We start from the raw sequence: 17565 nt of genomic DNA on the forward strand, positions 1-17565 counted from the left end.
TAGGAAGCAAGCTAATCCTTTGCCCAAAACAGAGTCTAATTCAAGGCAATGAGAGAAGTAGTGAGTTTGTAGGTCATCTCAGATTTGAATAACTTGATCAGAGACAAGGGATGCTTGAAGGAGGGAAGCCTTAACAAAGGTGAAAGGAAATGAATGAGAAGCTAGAAGCAGGATCTTGCTGTTGAATTCCTTCCTTCAAGAACCTCTCATAAAAATGGGGACCCTTCATTTCATACCACTGTTCAACCCTGGAAACCTAAAACTCTGGGTTCATGCAGAGTATAATCTCACGCTGACTGCAGAGACTGACGACATTTCTCAAGCATATTCACCCTGTTGCCTCCTGGATTTGTTGAACTTCTGTTCCAGTCATCTTCAAGACCATATCATTAACAAGAAGCATCAATCACACTGAAATAGAATTTTGAAAGATAACTCAGTGGGGCCCATAATGCTCTCTGAGCTTGGTTTTTTCTTGCAGATGTTTCTTTATCCAACTACGTAACATCATCAATGCTAGAAAGGAGTGGGGTTCTCTGCTTATATACAAGTAGCTCGCTCTGTCAATTGTTGTAGGAGTGTTCTTGGTGGTTCTTTGATTATGCATTGCTTACTGTCAATCTGGGTTGATATAATTTATTGATTGGGGTATTGATTATTGCTTAATTGGTGGTAAGATAAAATAAAAGGAAGTTGAGATAAAATAGGGTGGTGTCATGGAAGCTGTATATCTTAACAGCACTAGGTTGAGACGGGGGAGTGGGAGGTAAACCTAAAGCACTTTGAGCTGTCTTTTAGTGCTTGTTCATCCTCCAATGCTAAACTGCTGACCAGCAGCAGCCTTCCCATTCAAACTGCTTCAGAGCTTAGCAAAATGGTCCCAAGGTCTTTATCCAGCCATCCTGTAGGCATTCCATATTCCTTCTCCAATTCCCTGGGAATGATTGCTGGGCCTATCCCCCTCACCTTCTCTGCTCCCCACCTCCCATCTCCTAGGGCATCGCTGTGGAGCTCCTGTGTGGTTCTTCCCCTCCTAGCACTCACCTGGATGTCGGCTGTGCTTGCCATGACTGACCGGCGCTCCATCCTCTTTCAAGTCCTCTTTGCCGTCTTCAACTCAGTTCAGGGCTTCGTCATCATCACCGTGCATTGCTTTCTGCGCAGAGAGGTGGGCATTTAGAGTTTTCAGCTTGCTGGGTGTTCATTGGGGCTGGAAATGCTCCTGGGGTGTACCTGAGAATGGGGTTGGCTAGCCCAAGTCACTGACAATTCATGTAATTTTCCTAAGCTGGTTGTTTAGCCCGTTTTCTCAAAACTAAGACCAGTTCCATGGAGAAAGGTTATTCCATGGACCGGAGGAGGCATGGTTTCACATGCTGCCTGCATCCCATGGATGGCCTTCCCTTGTTTGTGTGGCCTAATTCCTAGCATGCTGTGGCCCAGTGTCAGTCCACAGACTGGGGGTTGGGGACCTCTATCCCACAGAGTGAAATCAATTGAGCTAAATACCGTTGGCTTTTCAATATTCCCTGACACATTTGAAGCAGGCAAATTTGGTTACATATTTTGGCAAACTCAAGGATTGGGATCTCCTTTAGCAGTGACCATCACACTGCCCCTGAAAAAGTCCAAGCAGGGAAATCCATCCTGAATGGAAGAATGGGAAGCCAGGAAAAATGGCTTGTTAGAGTGCAGGACAAGACAGTTGCATGTTGCCCTTGGCCAATTCATAACTTAATTATTTTCTAGGAATATTACTGAGTTATCTTTTTGAATGAAAGAAAATATGATAGTGATTTCTCTTCTATCCAGTTGAAAGAGACCCTCTAGAAAACAATGCAGGTGATGGCTTGAATAACTTTCAAGAGCCCCCATCCTTTGCTCAAATTCTCCACCAGTCAGTCTAGTTAATGGCCATCAGGTACATAAAAGAAGGTGGACTCTCCTGTCCTTTGATCTGTATACTATTTCTTCCTTATTTCATTTATCTTGGCTCTGAAGGCTGGAATCCTTTTTTCCAATATCCTGTTTCTCTTAGTGTGAGTCATAAAGCAATATTTCTCAGCTTTTGCAATTCAATATACCCCAATCATCATGCCTTAAGATATGTGGACTGCATGCTGGCTGGGACTTCTGGGAATTGAAGTCCACACATCTTAAAGTTACCAAGGTTGAAAAACACTGTCATAAAGCTTCAGTCCAGGAATGTGATGAGGACAATGCCCATTGCAACCAGCTGCTCCCTACTCTCCTCATTCCCTGGTCAGAAAGAAGAAATGTTGCACAGCTGTAGGCTTGAACCAACTTGGTCACTTGGATATGTGACGACTGACATCTGGGTGCTAAACCAAATTGAAACAATTGACATACATTGGAGTTCATTGCCAGAGAGAGTCTGAATTTTTAAAGGATAATAAAAATGGTGTCCAGCTGTCTGAAGCAAAATATTTCCCTTCTGCTAGTTCTAGGAAAATCCATGACCAGCCAGCTGTCCTCTAGTTTTCCCCATCCCTTTAGCGTAGATGAAAACAACACATTCAGCCCAATTCTTGGATTATTTGGTGGGGGAGGGAAATAGATGTCTTCTAGGGGTTTATGGATTCTTTTTATCTTCTAGAAAAGCTAGTTTTTCACAAGGGGAAAATGGGTGGCTGAATGCATCCATTCTATTCTTGCAATCCCTCTAACCAATAATTGGGCTGGTGACATTGGTCATTTTTCCTATATCTCTGAAGGCTTAATTAACAAAATTTACCAGGCTGGGAAACCTGGTCCCTTCCCAAGCTCAACCAGAGGGAGACACAGGAGTTGGATCCTTTTGCAGATCCCCACGTTCCCTTCATACATTGACTTCTTTGTGTTAGGGGAATAAGAAAACAGTCTGGTATCCTGCAAAGGTCAGCTGGCTGCTCTCTTTTGAACCCCAGACCAGGAAATCTCTTTGTAAGCCATCAACACCCCTTTCCACTTCCTTTCCTCTTTTCCATAGAAGTTGGACAAAGGTGCTGTGTAGGGTTAACTAGGGAAATGTGCCTGATTTTATCTTCCAGAATGGAAATATGAAAAATAGGTAGTGGAGGAAGAATATTGACTTGGGCTCAAATTATCTGTCTGTCTCCTGCAGGTCCAGGATGTGGTGAAATGCCAGATTGGAGTGTGTAAAAGTGACGAAAATGAGAACTCACCAGATTCATGCAAGAATGGGCAAGTCCAGATCATGGTGAGTGAGTGTGGGCTGTGTTTGAGAAGAGAAGAGACAAAGTAGAACAGCTGTAGGTGCACAAAAGTTCAATCTTACACTACAGGTTGAGAGGGTAAAACAGAATTGTGTGTCTTGAATACCTAGGATTGAGTGTACTCCCCACAAGTTCTTAAAGATGGCCTGATACTTCAGAAAATTACCAAATTTCTTTTAAAAAAACAGGAAGAGATGACAGTATGCTGTTGTAATATCCTATCAATGCATAATTGGGGATTTGTTTGAATTGTATTTAATTCTAACTCCATTTAAATGTGGATGAAAAGATATGTAGTCTCTCTCATATTCTGGTGAGAGAGAAGTTCCTTAAGGAACTTCATGAGTCCAGAAGCTCAGAAGACTAAATCTTTGGTCCCAGTGATCCACCCAGATTTAAATCCTGCAACGTTTGCAGTTGTCCAGCCCCATCAAAGACTGAGGATTGTCCTTAGGGTGGAAAAATTTGCATATTTTTTTTCTCTTTCAGCCCTTCAAAGCCAGCCCTTCTGGTCTTCCTTTGACTTCTCCCTAGTTCTCCCCGTGCCCACATTACATCCATGTGACGAGAATGGGAAAACATGAATGTCTCAGTCTCTCACCAACTCCTGGCAGCTCACAGAACCTTGGATGTTAAGCATTAAAGTGTGTAGATCTGTAAGAATTGTGTGTTGTCAATAGAAGCCTTATACCAGGCCTTCAACCTACACACATATTGTGGTTATGACTGTGCTGCTAGTTGCATATTTGGTGATTACTGAACATTCCCATTATAATCAATCAATTTTCCTAACCTTCAAAGAATAGCAGGCGTCTTCTCTCATTTTTATGTGTGCTCTCAAAGGTAGAGCTGACAGCAAAGGAGAAGAGATGACATTCAGACTTTGACTTAGATTGTGACTGAGGTTCTTTGGTCTTCATGTATGTTGAATGAAACCAGTCGCAATGGTTTATATACTATGATTTATTTCTTAGTCCATGTGTAAACCCAGCCAATTTATTAAACCAACTGTTGTCCTAAGTTTTTTATGATGCTTGGTTTTGGCTTCATATTTGGGAGAACATAACCATTTCAAATTTTAAATTATTGATTACAGTTAGGCTAATGTGGAAAGCCAGACATTTTGAATATAGTTATAAACCATGATAAAAAAAGCAACCCCGAATGCAGTATGTGAATCCTGTGAAGAGGTAATAAGGTCAAACTTAGCTGAGGTTCCTGACTTACAGCACACAGCACACACTTCTGCACACACAGTGCACACATAAGCCATGATCTGGTTGGCCTTATTTATGAGATAGGCTTAGTCATTTTGGCCAGGCACAAAATGATCACCTTTATGCAACTTTCGTATTAATCTGTCATCTAATATTAACTCGGCTATCGGGGGCTCAGCCAAGCACACATAACATCACCGTTTGAACTTGGCTTTCAAAATAGACTAAATACTTAAACACACAAACAGTGTTCAAAACTTTTCAAGTGGGTTTTGTTCCAATAGGATAGAACTTAAAACATGTTGATTATTTAGATATAGGGACTGATGGGAGCTTACAACAATTCCTTATTTCTTCATTATCCTGGGACCGCACATGTAGGTGGGATGGTATTCCATGCTGAGTGCTCCTTATCTCAATAAATTAGCAAGCTAGCAAGTAAACAAGTGGAAGGACTGCAAAACACATTGATTGGCATTACATTGTCACTTTGTTTATGGCATAGGATTTTTATTTATTTTATTAAAACATCCCCTTTCTTTAGCTTTGCTGTAGGTTGGGTAATGAGCACCATTCAGTGTTGATAATCAATTCGCTCATGTTCTTACGTTGAAACCTGAGGATCAAAACTTGTTTTGAATTCCTGTTGTTCATTTGGGCAGAATATTCAGAACAACGAAGAAAGGAATTTTTTGTTTGGTCCCAAGTTTTTTGACAAAACAAATATACAGGGTGCTTGATGAACAGGCTCCAAACACTCAGAGCAGCTATTCTAAACTCAGAATATTTTGTGCACCCTTATTTTTTCCTCAACCCCAATATAATTTAATCAATATGGAAAGTCGAAAATAAGCAATATAACTGAATCTTGTTTGCTGTCCATGATGCATTCATTTCTCTACTCCCACCTTTTCTTCTCTTCTCCTCTCTTCTCCTCTCTTCTCCTCTCCTCTCCACTCCTCTCCTCTCCTCTCCTCTCTTCTCTTCTCTTCTCTTCTCTTCTCTTCTCTTCTACCTTTCTCCCCCTCTTCCTGTGTTTTTATAGACAGATTTTGAAAAGGATGTTGACCTGGCGTGTCAGACAGGTGAGGGTCTCTCTCTTCTTTCCTGTGTGAGAAAAAGAGGATTTGACTGTGGAATGATCTGCATAATGGAGAAAGGACCAGTATGTTCCCAGGGTGTAGAAGAAACTCAGTTTTGGGGGGATTGAGGAAGGTTAGGAGGTCAGGATTTGGTGGGTTGTGACATATGGGGCAAAAAGAAGGAAGTTGGTTGCAAGAGAAGGAAGCTTTCAGTGCTAGGCCCAGCCAACTTAAGTCTAATGGTAGGACCAGATCAGGCTATGTACTGTACACATATGTACTAGTAATTATTATTGTCCAGTCCAATTTCTCTTTCTTTTCCTCATTATCTTCCACACCATCAATTCAGCCTGAAATTAACACCTATATTATGCTGAAACCAGTTGTCCAATTTGTCCAATTTTTGTATTCCCCTTCTGTTTTATCCCCTTATGGTTAAAATTACTTTCAAATTTCACTAAGCTGGTTTTCAGCTGACTGTATGGTTGGAAGAATCAGAAGTAGTTACCAAAAGGAGAAAATATTTTCTGTGACCTCCTTCTGCCACTTTTCTGGCTGCCCACTCTTTCCCAGTTGTAAAAGATCCCAGCAGGGAGGTTTGTAAGTTGGGGGGGTGGGGGGAATCAAAATCTGCAAAATGGAGGATACTACAATGGAAATCCTTCCCCTTTTGTAGATCTGCCTGTGCACTCCTCACACAAGATTGTGTACACCATGTATTCAGGGGGAGGAGGTACTTCACTGCAGGTGTGATGGTGCAGTGAAGGATAAGAGTCAAGGCACCACACTAAATGCAAAGGTGTTTTGAAAATTTTTACCAAAATTCTCATTTGGGGAGAAGGGGAAGGAAATTTGAAAGCTAAGTCTCTTTTGTCAAACAGAATGAGAATTTTTAGAGGGGAGAAGCAGATTTCCTGCTCTCCCCCCTCCCCCGCTAGCACTCTTAATATTAAACTCAGAAGAACTTAATAGTTTCCCTCAGCTTCAGATTTTGGGGTTGTACACTCTTTCCTTAAAAAATCAAATTTCCAGTCTTAGAAAAACCCATTTTCCCACAACCAGGGCACTGTGACCTAGGTTAGGTATGACAGGCACACTTCTATTTCCATTAGAAAAGTTTAAAAATAGAAAAAAATCCCTGTTAAACAATTGCTCTTTCTCCTTCTCCAAACTCCTTGACAAATTGCCAATGCATAGGGAATTTTGTTTCATAATCTGTCTAACCCACCCCCCACTCCTCTCCCAGTCCTCTTTAAAGAGGTTAACACGTGCAACCCAGCTACCATCACCAGCACATTATCACGCATCTCCCTGGATGGTGATGAGGATCCAAAACTCAACACCAGCTCCGAAGGTGGCCTGGGCTTCTCCACCCTCCCAGGGAACATCCCGCCCACTTCCATCCTGGTCCAGATGCCACAAATGACACACAATGTGGTGAAAGGGCTGAAGGAGCTCAGCGACCCTCCTGCCAAGAAGGACATTAACGTGGATGTAGCCCGTGGGCCAGTCTACTTGTGCAGTGACAGCAACCTGAGGCAACTGGATTACGGTTGGCTGCATTCGCAGGAGGCTTCCCTTGAGAGCAATTACATGGTGCTTCCCCGGAGGACAGTGAGCCTTAAGCCTTTCTCCAGGGAAGAAGGAAAACTCAACATTAAGTTGGACGAACCTCCAGGCCTGCCTCAGGGCCGGCAATCAGTGGAGGCCGAGGCTTACCCCAACTTTGCCTCCATGGACCACATCAACGTGAACTTGAACCAGCCCTATGGGACAGTCAAGCATCCATACAGCCTTCAATTCAAGCAACACCCCACAGTGCGGCAGATCCTCTCCTCAGAGTTGTCAGAGCGAAGCCGCAGCATGCCCCGCACCGTGCCTGGCTCGGCTATGAAAGTGGGCTCCCTGGAGGTAAGAGTCCCTTTTAGTCTACACAGGCTTCTTTGACATTGAATTGAAGCCATAGCAGCTGATCTCTGGCTTGAGTAGAATCTCTGGCTCAGGAGTTTGCTTGTATAAGCATGAGTTCATTAGTGGCCAGGTGGAGGGTTAAAAATTAGAGGTAGTCCTTGGCTTGTGGTTGTAATGGAGCTGCCCATCACAATTGTTAAGTTGGGATGGTCATAATATTCATTGATTGTATGACCCTTTTTGCTGTGGTCATTAAGTAAATGTCGGATTGTTGAACACGTCAGTGATTCATGATGGGTGTAGTTTTGCAAAAAAACAGAACCAAACCATCATAAAATGCAATCACATGACCGCTGGATGCTGCAAATGGCCAAAAATTCAGCCCAGTTGCCAAGTGGCTGAATGTTGGTCATGTGACCACAGGAGAGGTTACCATTGGTACTTTGAATCTGAGTGAGAAGTAACTTCAAAATGTTGCTAAGCAACCAGTTGCAGGTCAAGGACTACCTGTAACTAACTTAGTGTGGAAGGATGGAAGAAGTGCAGAATCCCAATTAGACTATTCTTTGAGCTGTTAAATGCTTCTGCATACTTGCTGAGAGGTAAGTCCAAGTGAGTTTAACTAGGTTTATTTCTGTTTAAGAGCATATTGAATCCTTGACTTTTGCTTTGTCTTGGGTCCAGGATGAGGAATTGCCATAGAAGTGTTTTTACTGTAATACCATCATATTGTCCAATGCTTCCTAGCCTTTTCCTGCAACTGGTGCAGGATCCAAAGATGGTAGAGGACAGCTGAAGTTTCTTCCTGTTTCCTTCCCTAAATGTTCCATTATCTATGATTTATTTTGACTTAAGATACAGGGGAGGAAAAGGACTTTAAGCTATTTCTGTTGTATCAAGGAATTGCAATTTAGAATAGTATTACAGCCTTAAAACAGAATGTTAGACATTGAAAAGAAAAGAATGGTATGTTTGATGGTATTGTCTCCAAAACTGTTGTCAGTGCCTAGAAAATACATCTCATTAAAAATATTTCCAGTCTAGACACTTCTTCCCAAAGTCATGTTTTCCATGTGCAAAGTTTTTCCATATATTTTATATAAACTAGTATAAGCTATAAGAATGTTTCCTCATCAGTTGCATATGTGGGTTCTGAAAATGCTACAGATGCATTTGATGTGCACAGGTGATCATGTGGGGATAGGTGGTGGTTGCAACATGTGGATCTGCATAAGGAAATTCACCAGAAAAGTCTTCATGTATAAAAGTGGATGTTTGAGACCAAGGAGGCACTTGTATACAAGGTGGCATGTGCACGCCTTTGGGATCATTTGTCTAATTAAAAATGTTTTGACTAGACAGGTTCTCTACAGCTCACACTTACCCTGGGATTGCTAGTGGCTTTCTCCCCAAAGATTCTAGAAGAGCTGTGGTGAAGGTCTAAATTAATGTTTCTTAAGCTTGGCTACTTTAAAATGTAGATTTGTCAGGCATAATAATAAAAATGGCAGAATGAAATCCAAATGAATCCAGATCTTTATTTGCTTAATAGACAGAATCTTGACAGACTAAAATGATTACCTCCTAATCTAATAGATATACTGTATCCTGGGAGATTCTAGGCTGTGGCTACCCTGATCGTTTTCCTTTCGCCACCATCCAGTTCAGGACTGTGCTGTCTCTTGTTTGGGGGCCCTCTCTGAAATTTATTGCCTCCTCCCTGGGTAATGGCAGTCTTCTTGTTGGAATTCTCCCCCATTCCTTCTCCAGTTGCAAATTCCACCCCACAGGACACGGACTCCCAAAATTTCCCACACAGCTTTTTCTGCCCTGGGTAGAAAAGGATTTCACAGATTCATAAACCTCAATCATCCCCATGAGTTGACCAGCCAAATATCAATTTTTTTTATTTAAATTGTATTGATTTTTAAAAACAAACATAAACAAACAAACCATAGAACATAAGAACATAAAACATCTTTTTTTGAAAGCGGCATGATCCCAGGTTACATCTCTTCGTACAGACACAAATTCAAGTTCATGCTCATTTTTATATTCCATTCCATATCTTATTACTATTCTACATTTTCTACATAGCTTCTCCTCTCTTTTAACTTTCTTGATTTTATTTTATTTATTTCATCTCAATTCAAATCATTGTACTTATATTCTTTGTCTGTCCTGTTTTAACTGTCTATTATCTTTTCTCATTAAACATCATTTTGCCTGTAATCACTGATCGGAGTATGACGCCTTTATATCTTTCCCCCAAAATTATAACACTTAATATAATACATAACTTCCGTTCGGATTCTGCTTGGTACATTCTAAAACTACACACTGTATTTTAGAAAAAGAAAAAGTTATGAATATATAATATAATTAAAACAACAATCCATACCAAATCAATTCTATCATTAATATGAATATTCATTTAAATCTTAAACATTTTACACATTACTTTTCAAATAAGTATCATACTTCTATGGGAACACTTATAAACTTTCCATAGTTACTTCCCCCCCATTTCACTTATATTTTATAAAACATTGAGTAGTTAAAATGTTCCCATTCCTTCCTAATTCAATTCTCTCATTTATTTCATTTCATTTATTTTGTTCACAAAAGTTTCACTGAATTGCACTGACTATTTTATCCCACTTTTTAATCATATATTGTTTCCAATTTTCTAACATTATTTATATTACAAATATAACAATACAATCTTACGTACCTTGCAGAATCCCTTTTTCAGTTAAATTTTCACCCATTATCTCTAAATAAGCCTTGTTTCTTTACATCTTGCTCCAAACCTTTGTAACTTCTCTTCCCTTTCTTCTTCTCTCTCCCCTTTTTACCCCCTTGTCTCTCCACCTCCATTTCCCTCTTCTGTATCCCCCTTTTCTGTTGCTTTCCAACATTATATCCACTTTTCATATTATTTTGCCCTTTTTTGGCTGTTTTTTAAGTCTTAAATTCCCCATTCTCTTTCCCCACTTTCCCCTTTCTTCCCCAGATAAAGTTACTTGTTCATTAAAGATGGCTTCTTCTTTGTCCCAATCTTCTTGTTGCACAGTCTTTTCTTGTTGTTTCTTGTAGACACAGATTGCCATTTCTAAGAATTGAAAAACAGAGCCAAAGGAGCCCTTCCCTTCTTGTGCCTCTTCTTTATATTTTTTAAATTCCATTTTCAGTTCATCCAGAAGTGATGCCATTGTAGAAGTTTTTAAACAACCCCCCAATTGCTTTTAATCTTTCAAATATAATTTCCAGAAATCCCAAAGTCACCAAGCAATCCAAATACACACAGACTGTTTCTTTTAACACTTTCTTCTTTTTTCACTTTCTCTTCTTGTGGTTATTATTTAGTTGCAAAGTTACAGTTAAAATGTATCTTTTAGAAGACTTATAAAGATTTAACTTTAGATTATTCTGAATTCCAGGCAGACTCCTCCTTCCAAATCCTGCCCTTATTCTTTTCCTCTCCCTTCCCACTTATAGCAAAAAAATGGATTTTTTAGTGTTCAAAAATCTTTATTGTCCTTTTGGCATTTGCCAAAGCGAATTTTTCTGATTTCTTATTCAGCTCTCTTCATTGTCAACATAAGGAAGGAGAGTGGGAAAAAAAAACCCTTTCTCTTTTCACTTTCATTCGTTGCTTCTGACTCTTCTTTGGGAGCGATGTTATCTTTTATGAAATTTAAATTCCAGGGTACCTTAGTTGTTGCTTTTTATCCCAGTCAGCCAAAACTTTCACTTCTTAACTTCCTCCTGCACTTTCTTTTCTGGTTGAGTGCTTCTTTGAGGTGGCCATTTCTGACCGCTGCTCTTACTGCCTTCAGGAAAGGGAATTTGGCTAGCTGAGGAGGAGAGATGTGGCTCTCCTCAACCCTGCTGGTGCTCCCCTGTCTTCACCACCTCTACGAGGTGGCTTAGCCCCGAAGCCAGCTGGCTCGGGGCGCTCCAGCTGCGAGCCCAGGCAGAAACCGTGCACGATCGCAGATTCCTGTCTGTCGCCGAAGCCCTTCAAACTGGAAGTTTCCAGCCAGATACCAATTTGAAAGCTGTAACAAAGGGGACTCTACCACAATTTCAGCAGCCTGTTCCACCTTGCAGTACTTTTACTACCCTGACAGTTCATTTCCCATTAAACGTTTTCCTTTTAATTTCAACCATTTGGCCTTTGTCCTCCTCTCAATTTTGTTGGAGAAAAACCTGACTGTTCTTGCATATGACAACCTATTAGCTATTTAGACATAATCACAATTATTTCCCTTTGGTCTTCCTTTTAGCAAGCTGAACATGTCCAGCACCTTGAACACACTTCTCTGTCTGCTTGGAGTTCCAGATCAGCATTGTGATTCTCTGAGCTTGCTTCAAATACCCTGCATCCTTTTTAACAAGGAGTGCCCAGAACTAGAGACAGCACCCCACATGCGGCCTGATCAATGCATGTTTAGTTATCCGGTCCCCAAGAATTGAGAACAGCACATGGAATTTTATTTTCTCACCATTTTGAACCAGGAACTTGTAATATAAACCTGAAGTAGGTGTAGTATGTTCTACTGATTTATGGTTGACGTGAAGTATCAGCCATTAATCCTGGGTGTTCCTCAGTGCAGGGAGAGCTTGCATGCCTCCCTCTCAGGCCCCAAAGACACATGGAATTACTTCTAGGCAGTTTCCTTGACTGTTCTTCACTAGCAGACAGAAATTTTACCAAGTTGAAACAACTACAGGTAGTCCTCAACTTACAACAGTACATTTAGCAACCATTCAAAATGTACAACGGCACTGAAAAAGTGACTTATGACCATTTATCACCTTTATGACCATTGCAGCTTCCCCATGGTCACGTGGTCAATATTCAGATGTTTGGCAACTGACTTGTATTCATGGCTGTGGCAGGGTCCTGGAGTCATCATATGTGATCCCCTTTTGCAAACTTCTGACAAGCAAAGTCAATGGGGAAGCCAAATTCACTTAAGAACAATTCAGTTAATTCATTTAACAGCTATGTCAAGAAAGATTGTAAAATGGTCTCACTTAGCAACAGAAATGTTTGGTTCAATTGTGTTTGTAAGCTGAGGACTATCTATATTTGCAACACTATAAATATACTCCGGGAATGATTAGAGAAGAACCTTTGAAACTCTCTTCCACCTGACCAAACTTTCTATGTTTTGCTGCCGCTTTGCCCTCTGGAATGCAGCCCCTCCCTCCTGGGAATCCAGACTACATTCTACCACATGAATGCCTCCCAAGACTGCCTTAGCCTTTTTTCAACTTCTGCACTAAAAATGATTGGACAATCTTCCCGGGAGTTAAAATGGATTGTTCAACCAGTTTGAGCCTGTACCATGACTGCATCTGTTTTCCCTGCAGAAACTGTTGCCTGCAGCAAGTAGTCTGACTTTGAATTCAAGGGCAGGCATGGGGTGTTTCTGCTGTGAAACGCAGAGATTGTTCAAGAAGCATAAAAGCAGCCCTCTGCCCATCTATTTCAGAATCCTGCATTCTTAGACCACACGGATCCCTAACTTGATTTAATCTGCATTTAATCCTCCCCTTTTTCCTTTGGTGTTTAGTGAATATGCTGTGAGCTAAGGGCCCCCTTGCGCCCACCCCTTGGTTGAAGAGTTTCTCTGTTTGGCACTGCCGTAGAAGCCACAGCTCTTGCATTTTCATCCTCAAATTTGTTTGTTTGTTTGTGGAGAAAAAGTAGTCACTTCAGACAAACCTGGTTGTAAAGATGAGGTTTTTTGGTGGGGGAGCTCCAGAACAACAGCTTCTGGAGGGTTCCAGAGGATGGAAGAAAAGTAGTTGTTTTGGGAGGAGATAGAGGTAGGGAAGAGCACCACAACTGAAGTATGGAAAGGGGGCTGAGCTTTAGGTTGTCAGCAGGATGGAGATTGATAGACAAGGAAAAGAGAAGGTCTGCCCTTTGGATTCTATTCTCATGGCCCTGGGCTTCAGGGAAGGTGGCGTTAATTACCTCCTCCACTGTTATGTAGAAGTCACTAAAATGGGAGAGAGTTGTGCTGAAATGCAATCAACCCCCTATCTTTGAGGTCAAATGCTAAAACTCAACTTCTTCCTTTCCATTTCTTTTTCCAATGTTGGGGTACATGGAATGAAAGAACTCATCCAAATGATATGAACCTCTCAGAACTAGAGGCCATTGAAAAACGGTCATCTATGAGCCTGTTAGAAGATGCACTTAGAATAGCCGCAGACAATTGGCCAAAGGAAATGGCCACAAAACTGCATTAGAGTTCATCCTGTTCTCTGCTCCTGTGATGCTTTGGAGATAACTTTATCCTCCTGCTTCTTCTAACCCACTTCCCACACTTCCATCTCTCTGTGTTCTGATGATTTCTTGGGTGCCTTCCAACAATCTGCTCTCCAAAACTCCATCTAAGAATTAGACAAAGTAATGAAGGCTTTTCTTTTTTTCCTTCCTCCCACCTTGTGGTATGCTTACTTCATGCCTCCCTCCTCAGAGGAAAAGACTACGGTACTCTGACCTGGATTTTGAGGTGAGTGCCCACCTGGGGTATAATTGAGTGACACCTTTTGTGATATCAGAAATTCCAGTTGTGCCCTGTCTAACTGCTGACCAGACAGTTGTCTATATTCTATAATGATACTCCTGGGATGGGGAGTGTCCAGTTGACTTTGTTCTGATGGGTTCTGAATTTGGGGGACAGTGGTCTAGGTGGGAGCTCTGTCTGTATGCCCTTGGTGTAGAGGATGGGCTGGAGCAGTAAGTGCCCAGAACTGTTGGTACAGTAGTGAAGATGCAATATTGCAGGCTAATTCTGCCCACAGTCTGGAGTTTGATTCTGAAGGGCTCAGGATTAACTTCCATCCTTCTGAAGTCAATACTGTTGGGGACACTGTAAACCACTCATAAAGTGCTGTAAAACACTATGGAGTGGTATATAAGTCTAAATGCTATTGCTATTGTAAAATATATACTCCTATCTAAGATTTAATTATCTCTTCGACAACCATGAGTCTGTCTAAAGTTATCATCAAGCCAATGAGAATTTTCTTTCATGGGTAAACCATCACACAGAGAAGTTAGGTATCTCTTAACTTTCCTTCTCCAGTAGGGAAGGGGATCAATTAAGATAATTGGTCCTGGAGTTTTAGGGAATCTGATGGGTTCTGGGATGTTCTGGAAGAATCTCCAGAATCAGTGATCTTTAGTGAACCTCTATTGATTTATCATGAATTACAGTTATGAAGTCCTCTCTCTGGGACAGTGAAGTCGAATACCTTTGCTTTTTCAGGATACTGTAAGAGTCATTCATGCTTATTACTCAGTGGTGAAGGCTGCAGAGAAAGCTTTCTGTACAGTCTCCACTGCATCCTCAAGAAGCTGTCCAGCAGTGCACTTTAAAGTGATTAAGGGTTTGTTGTCATCTGTTTTGGAAAACCTGATGCTGGAACCTTCAGGGATCTGCTGTGACAGATTTGTGAGGCATTTAGAGCATAAAATCACTTGTCTTTATATTATCATGAACTCTGGATTTGATGCAATACATATTAAGATATTGTGGTTATACCTGGCCAACCTTTATGAGATCACTTTCCATTTTCAAGTCTCAAGGAGACTCAGTAAGACTCTTGAGGAACCATATGCCCTCTTAAATCCTGCTCAATATTTGAGGTACCCAAAGAGAGGTGATTAGGTAGATCCAGAAAGCAGTGAAGAAATCTTTGTGTGATGGAATAAAAGAGTCACTTCTGAAGAAGCTATTCCTAGATCCACAGTATTTTGTCCATAAATACTTGTGCATAAATAACCTTTTTTTCAATCAAGGAAAATCTATGTTGCTATGAATCTATAATTTTAATCTATGTTGCTGCAGATATTCTTAGAGGATGCTAATTATCTCAAAACCGTTTGGCCTGGTTTGAAGACAGAAATATCAGGCATGGTAGATGACCTCCTGTGGAAGAGAGACAGACTCTTCCTCCTAGTTGATCTTTCAGTGGCTTTAGATAATATCAATTAATATCCTTCTGTGAGTTGGGGTTGGGTTGGGTCCTTAAATTTCAGTGATTCCAGTAGGACTTTCAGGGAAGATTTCAAAGAATGGTACTACCTAAACTATGTTGAGAGATGTCCACAGTGGTACTTAGCATCTATACAAAGCCATCCGATGTAGTCATCAATATGCTGATATATGTTGATACCATCAGCATTTGATAATGATGCCTAACTCACAGGACTCAGAGTGGTTTGCAATACAACAAAGAAAATTATGGTGGGGAAAAAAAACCACCCTAGTTCTAAGGCAATTGTGAAGTCTATTAGCATATTAGCTGTACTTTCCCTTGCCTCTGAAACAGTTCAGCCTAAAAACTGAATCCAGACTGAATGGAACTCAAGGCTGTGGGGAGAATCCCAAAATTAGGAAATTTACTTCAACTAATGGGGAGGTAATCCCTTCTTAAAGAGCAGATATGTTATTTGAGGGTTATCTTAGATTATCACTGTCATTGGAGCCTAAAGAAACTCATCATGCATTAGCTAAGGTACTTAGTGCAAGGGTCTTCAAACTTGGCAAGTTTAAGACTTGTGGACTTCAATTCCCAGAATTCCTGAGCTAACATGACTGGAGGAGGAATTCTGGGAGTTTAAATCCACAAGTCTTAAAGCTGTTAAGTTTGAAGGCCCGTCTTAGTGCATAGCTACCAAGTCAGGTTACAGGTCTTAATCTTGATATACAGGAGCCTCTGTGGTGCAGTACTGCAAGCTACTTCTGCTGCAGCCAGCTGCCTACAATTTGGCAGTTCAAATCCTACCAGGCTGAAGGCTGACTCAGCCTTCCATCCTTCCGAGGTGGGTAAAAGGAGGACCCAAATTGTTGGGGGGCAATACGCTGACTCTGTAAACTGCTTTCAGAGGGCTGTAAAGCACTGTGAAGCGGCATATAAGTCTAAGTGCTATTGCTATACAAATGACCAGGACACCTGACAAATTCTTTTGATTGCTAAGATCAACTGGGAAAGTCTTCCATTGGATGCCAAGAATCACAAGCCTCCTCTGAAATGTTCTCCCTCTGGAAGCCCTGAAATTGCAAAATAAGGGTGAAAGTGACATCTAGTCCAACTTCCTGCTCAGTGAGGAATACAACTGTAACATCTCCAACTGTTGGCCATCAAGAGATTGTATCTGTTAGGCCCTTTTTAAAAAGTCTGATGCTTCCTTAAGGCATTCCTGTTGTGCGATTATTGTGATTTCATGTTTGTCCTGTTCTTCCTTCACCTTTTAAATTGAATAACTTGTAGCGTTTCAATCTGTTTTTCGTATTTCAAATTTTCAAATTGATTTAAGATCTGTAATTGTGGGAAGCACTGAAATGAAAATAATGGAAACCCCTCTTTCTCACTGATCTTGTGAAATTTTGAGAATTAATGGGGGGAGGGAGGTTTTACAAATGGCTACATATTTTTGCCAATTTATTAATCTCAGAACTCTTGGGGAGGGGGAGGGATTGTGTCAGTGCTACTTGCATAAAACTGTTATGGATTTCGAGTGCAGAATACCCAGGACTCTGCTGTCAGCCTGCTTTTGACTCAATGTCAGTTGGTTAAGAACAGGGATAGGTGAATTTGTCAAGTTTAATTTTGCTCAGATTCTCGTTTCTAGATCAGCTGGGGGGCAGCAGGAGGGAAAAGAAGTTAGGACTCTACTTTACAGAGGCCTTTCTTCTAATGCAGAAATGAGTATGTAGTGTTTTTCTAATATAAGCTTTGCTTTCCAAATGAGTTCCCTTCCCCTAATAAATTTCAGTTATTTTTTTGCCAATATAAGCATTTTGGGATCATTTTCACAAATACCTGCATTTCCTAACATCTGGGTTAGGAAACAACTCTGCAAAATTCAGAAAAACATGAATATTAAAAGATGGTTGCATTATAGTTTGTGTCTCGATTCTGGAAATAAGCATTCAAGAAATCTGGAATAAATGCAAACCAAACACATTTTTCAGCAAGCTATGAAAAGAGCAGCATCCTTCACCTTCAGCTCAGGGCTCATTTGTATTTATTTTCTTAAACCACACCTGTCTTGTTTCTTCTCTCCCCCACTTTTCTTCCCTG

At 40.9% G+C, this 17565-nt stretch overlaps 1 protein-coding gene across 6 annotated transcripts in view; it reads left to right on the plus strand.

Moving 5' to 3' along the window:
- Positions 1–17565, plus strand: part of ADGRB2 (adhesion G protein-coupled receptor B2) — a 263888-nt gene that overhangs the window by 232613 nt on the left and 13710 nt on the right. For 4 of the 6 annotated variants that reach the window (XM_087939545.1, XM_087939547.1, XM_087939546.1 and 1 more), the window contains exons 23-27: positions 997–1168; positions 3125–3220; positions 5499–5538; positions 6782–7446; positions 13950–13985. In XM_087939545.1, the coding sequence (XP_087795671.1) occupies positions 997–1168; positions 3125–3220; positions 5499–5538; positions 6782–7446; positions 13950–13985 (1009 nt within the window). Of the gene's footprint in view, positions 1–996; positions 1169–3124; positions 3221–5498; positions 5539–6781; positions 7447–13949; positions 13986–17565 lie in introns of those variants that run through there. The other 2 variants (XM_087939549.1, XM_087939550.1) reach the window with 2 other exon arrangements.

Source organism: Pseudonaja textilis, chromosome 10 (assembly GCF_049901715.1).
Source record: "Pseudonaja textilis isolate UNSWEBS1 chromosome 10, rPseTex1.2, whole genome shotgun sequence".
Taxonomy (NCBI): domain Eukaryota; kingdom Metazoa; phylum Chordata; class Lepidosauria; order Squamata; family Elapidae; genus Pseudonaja; species Pseudonaja textilis.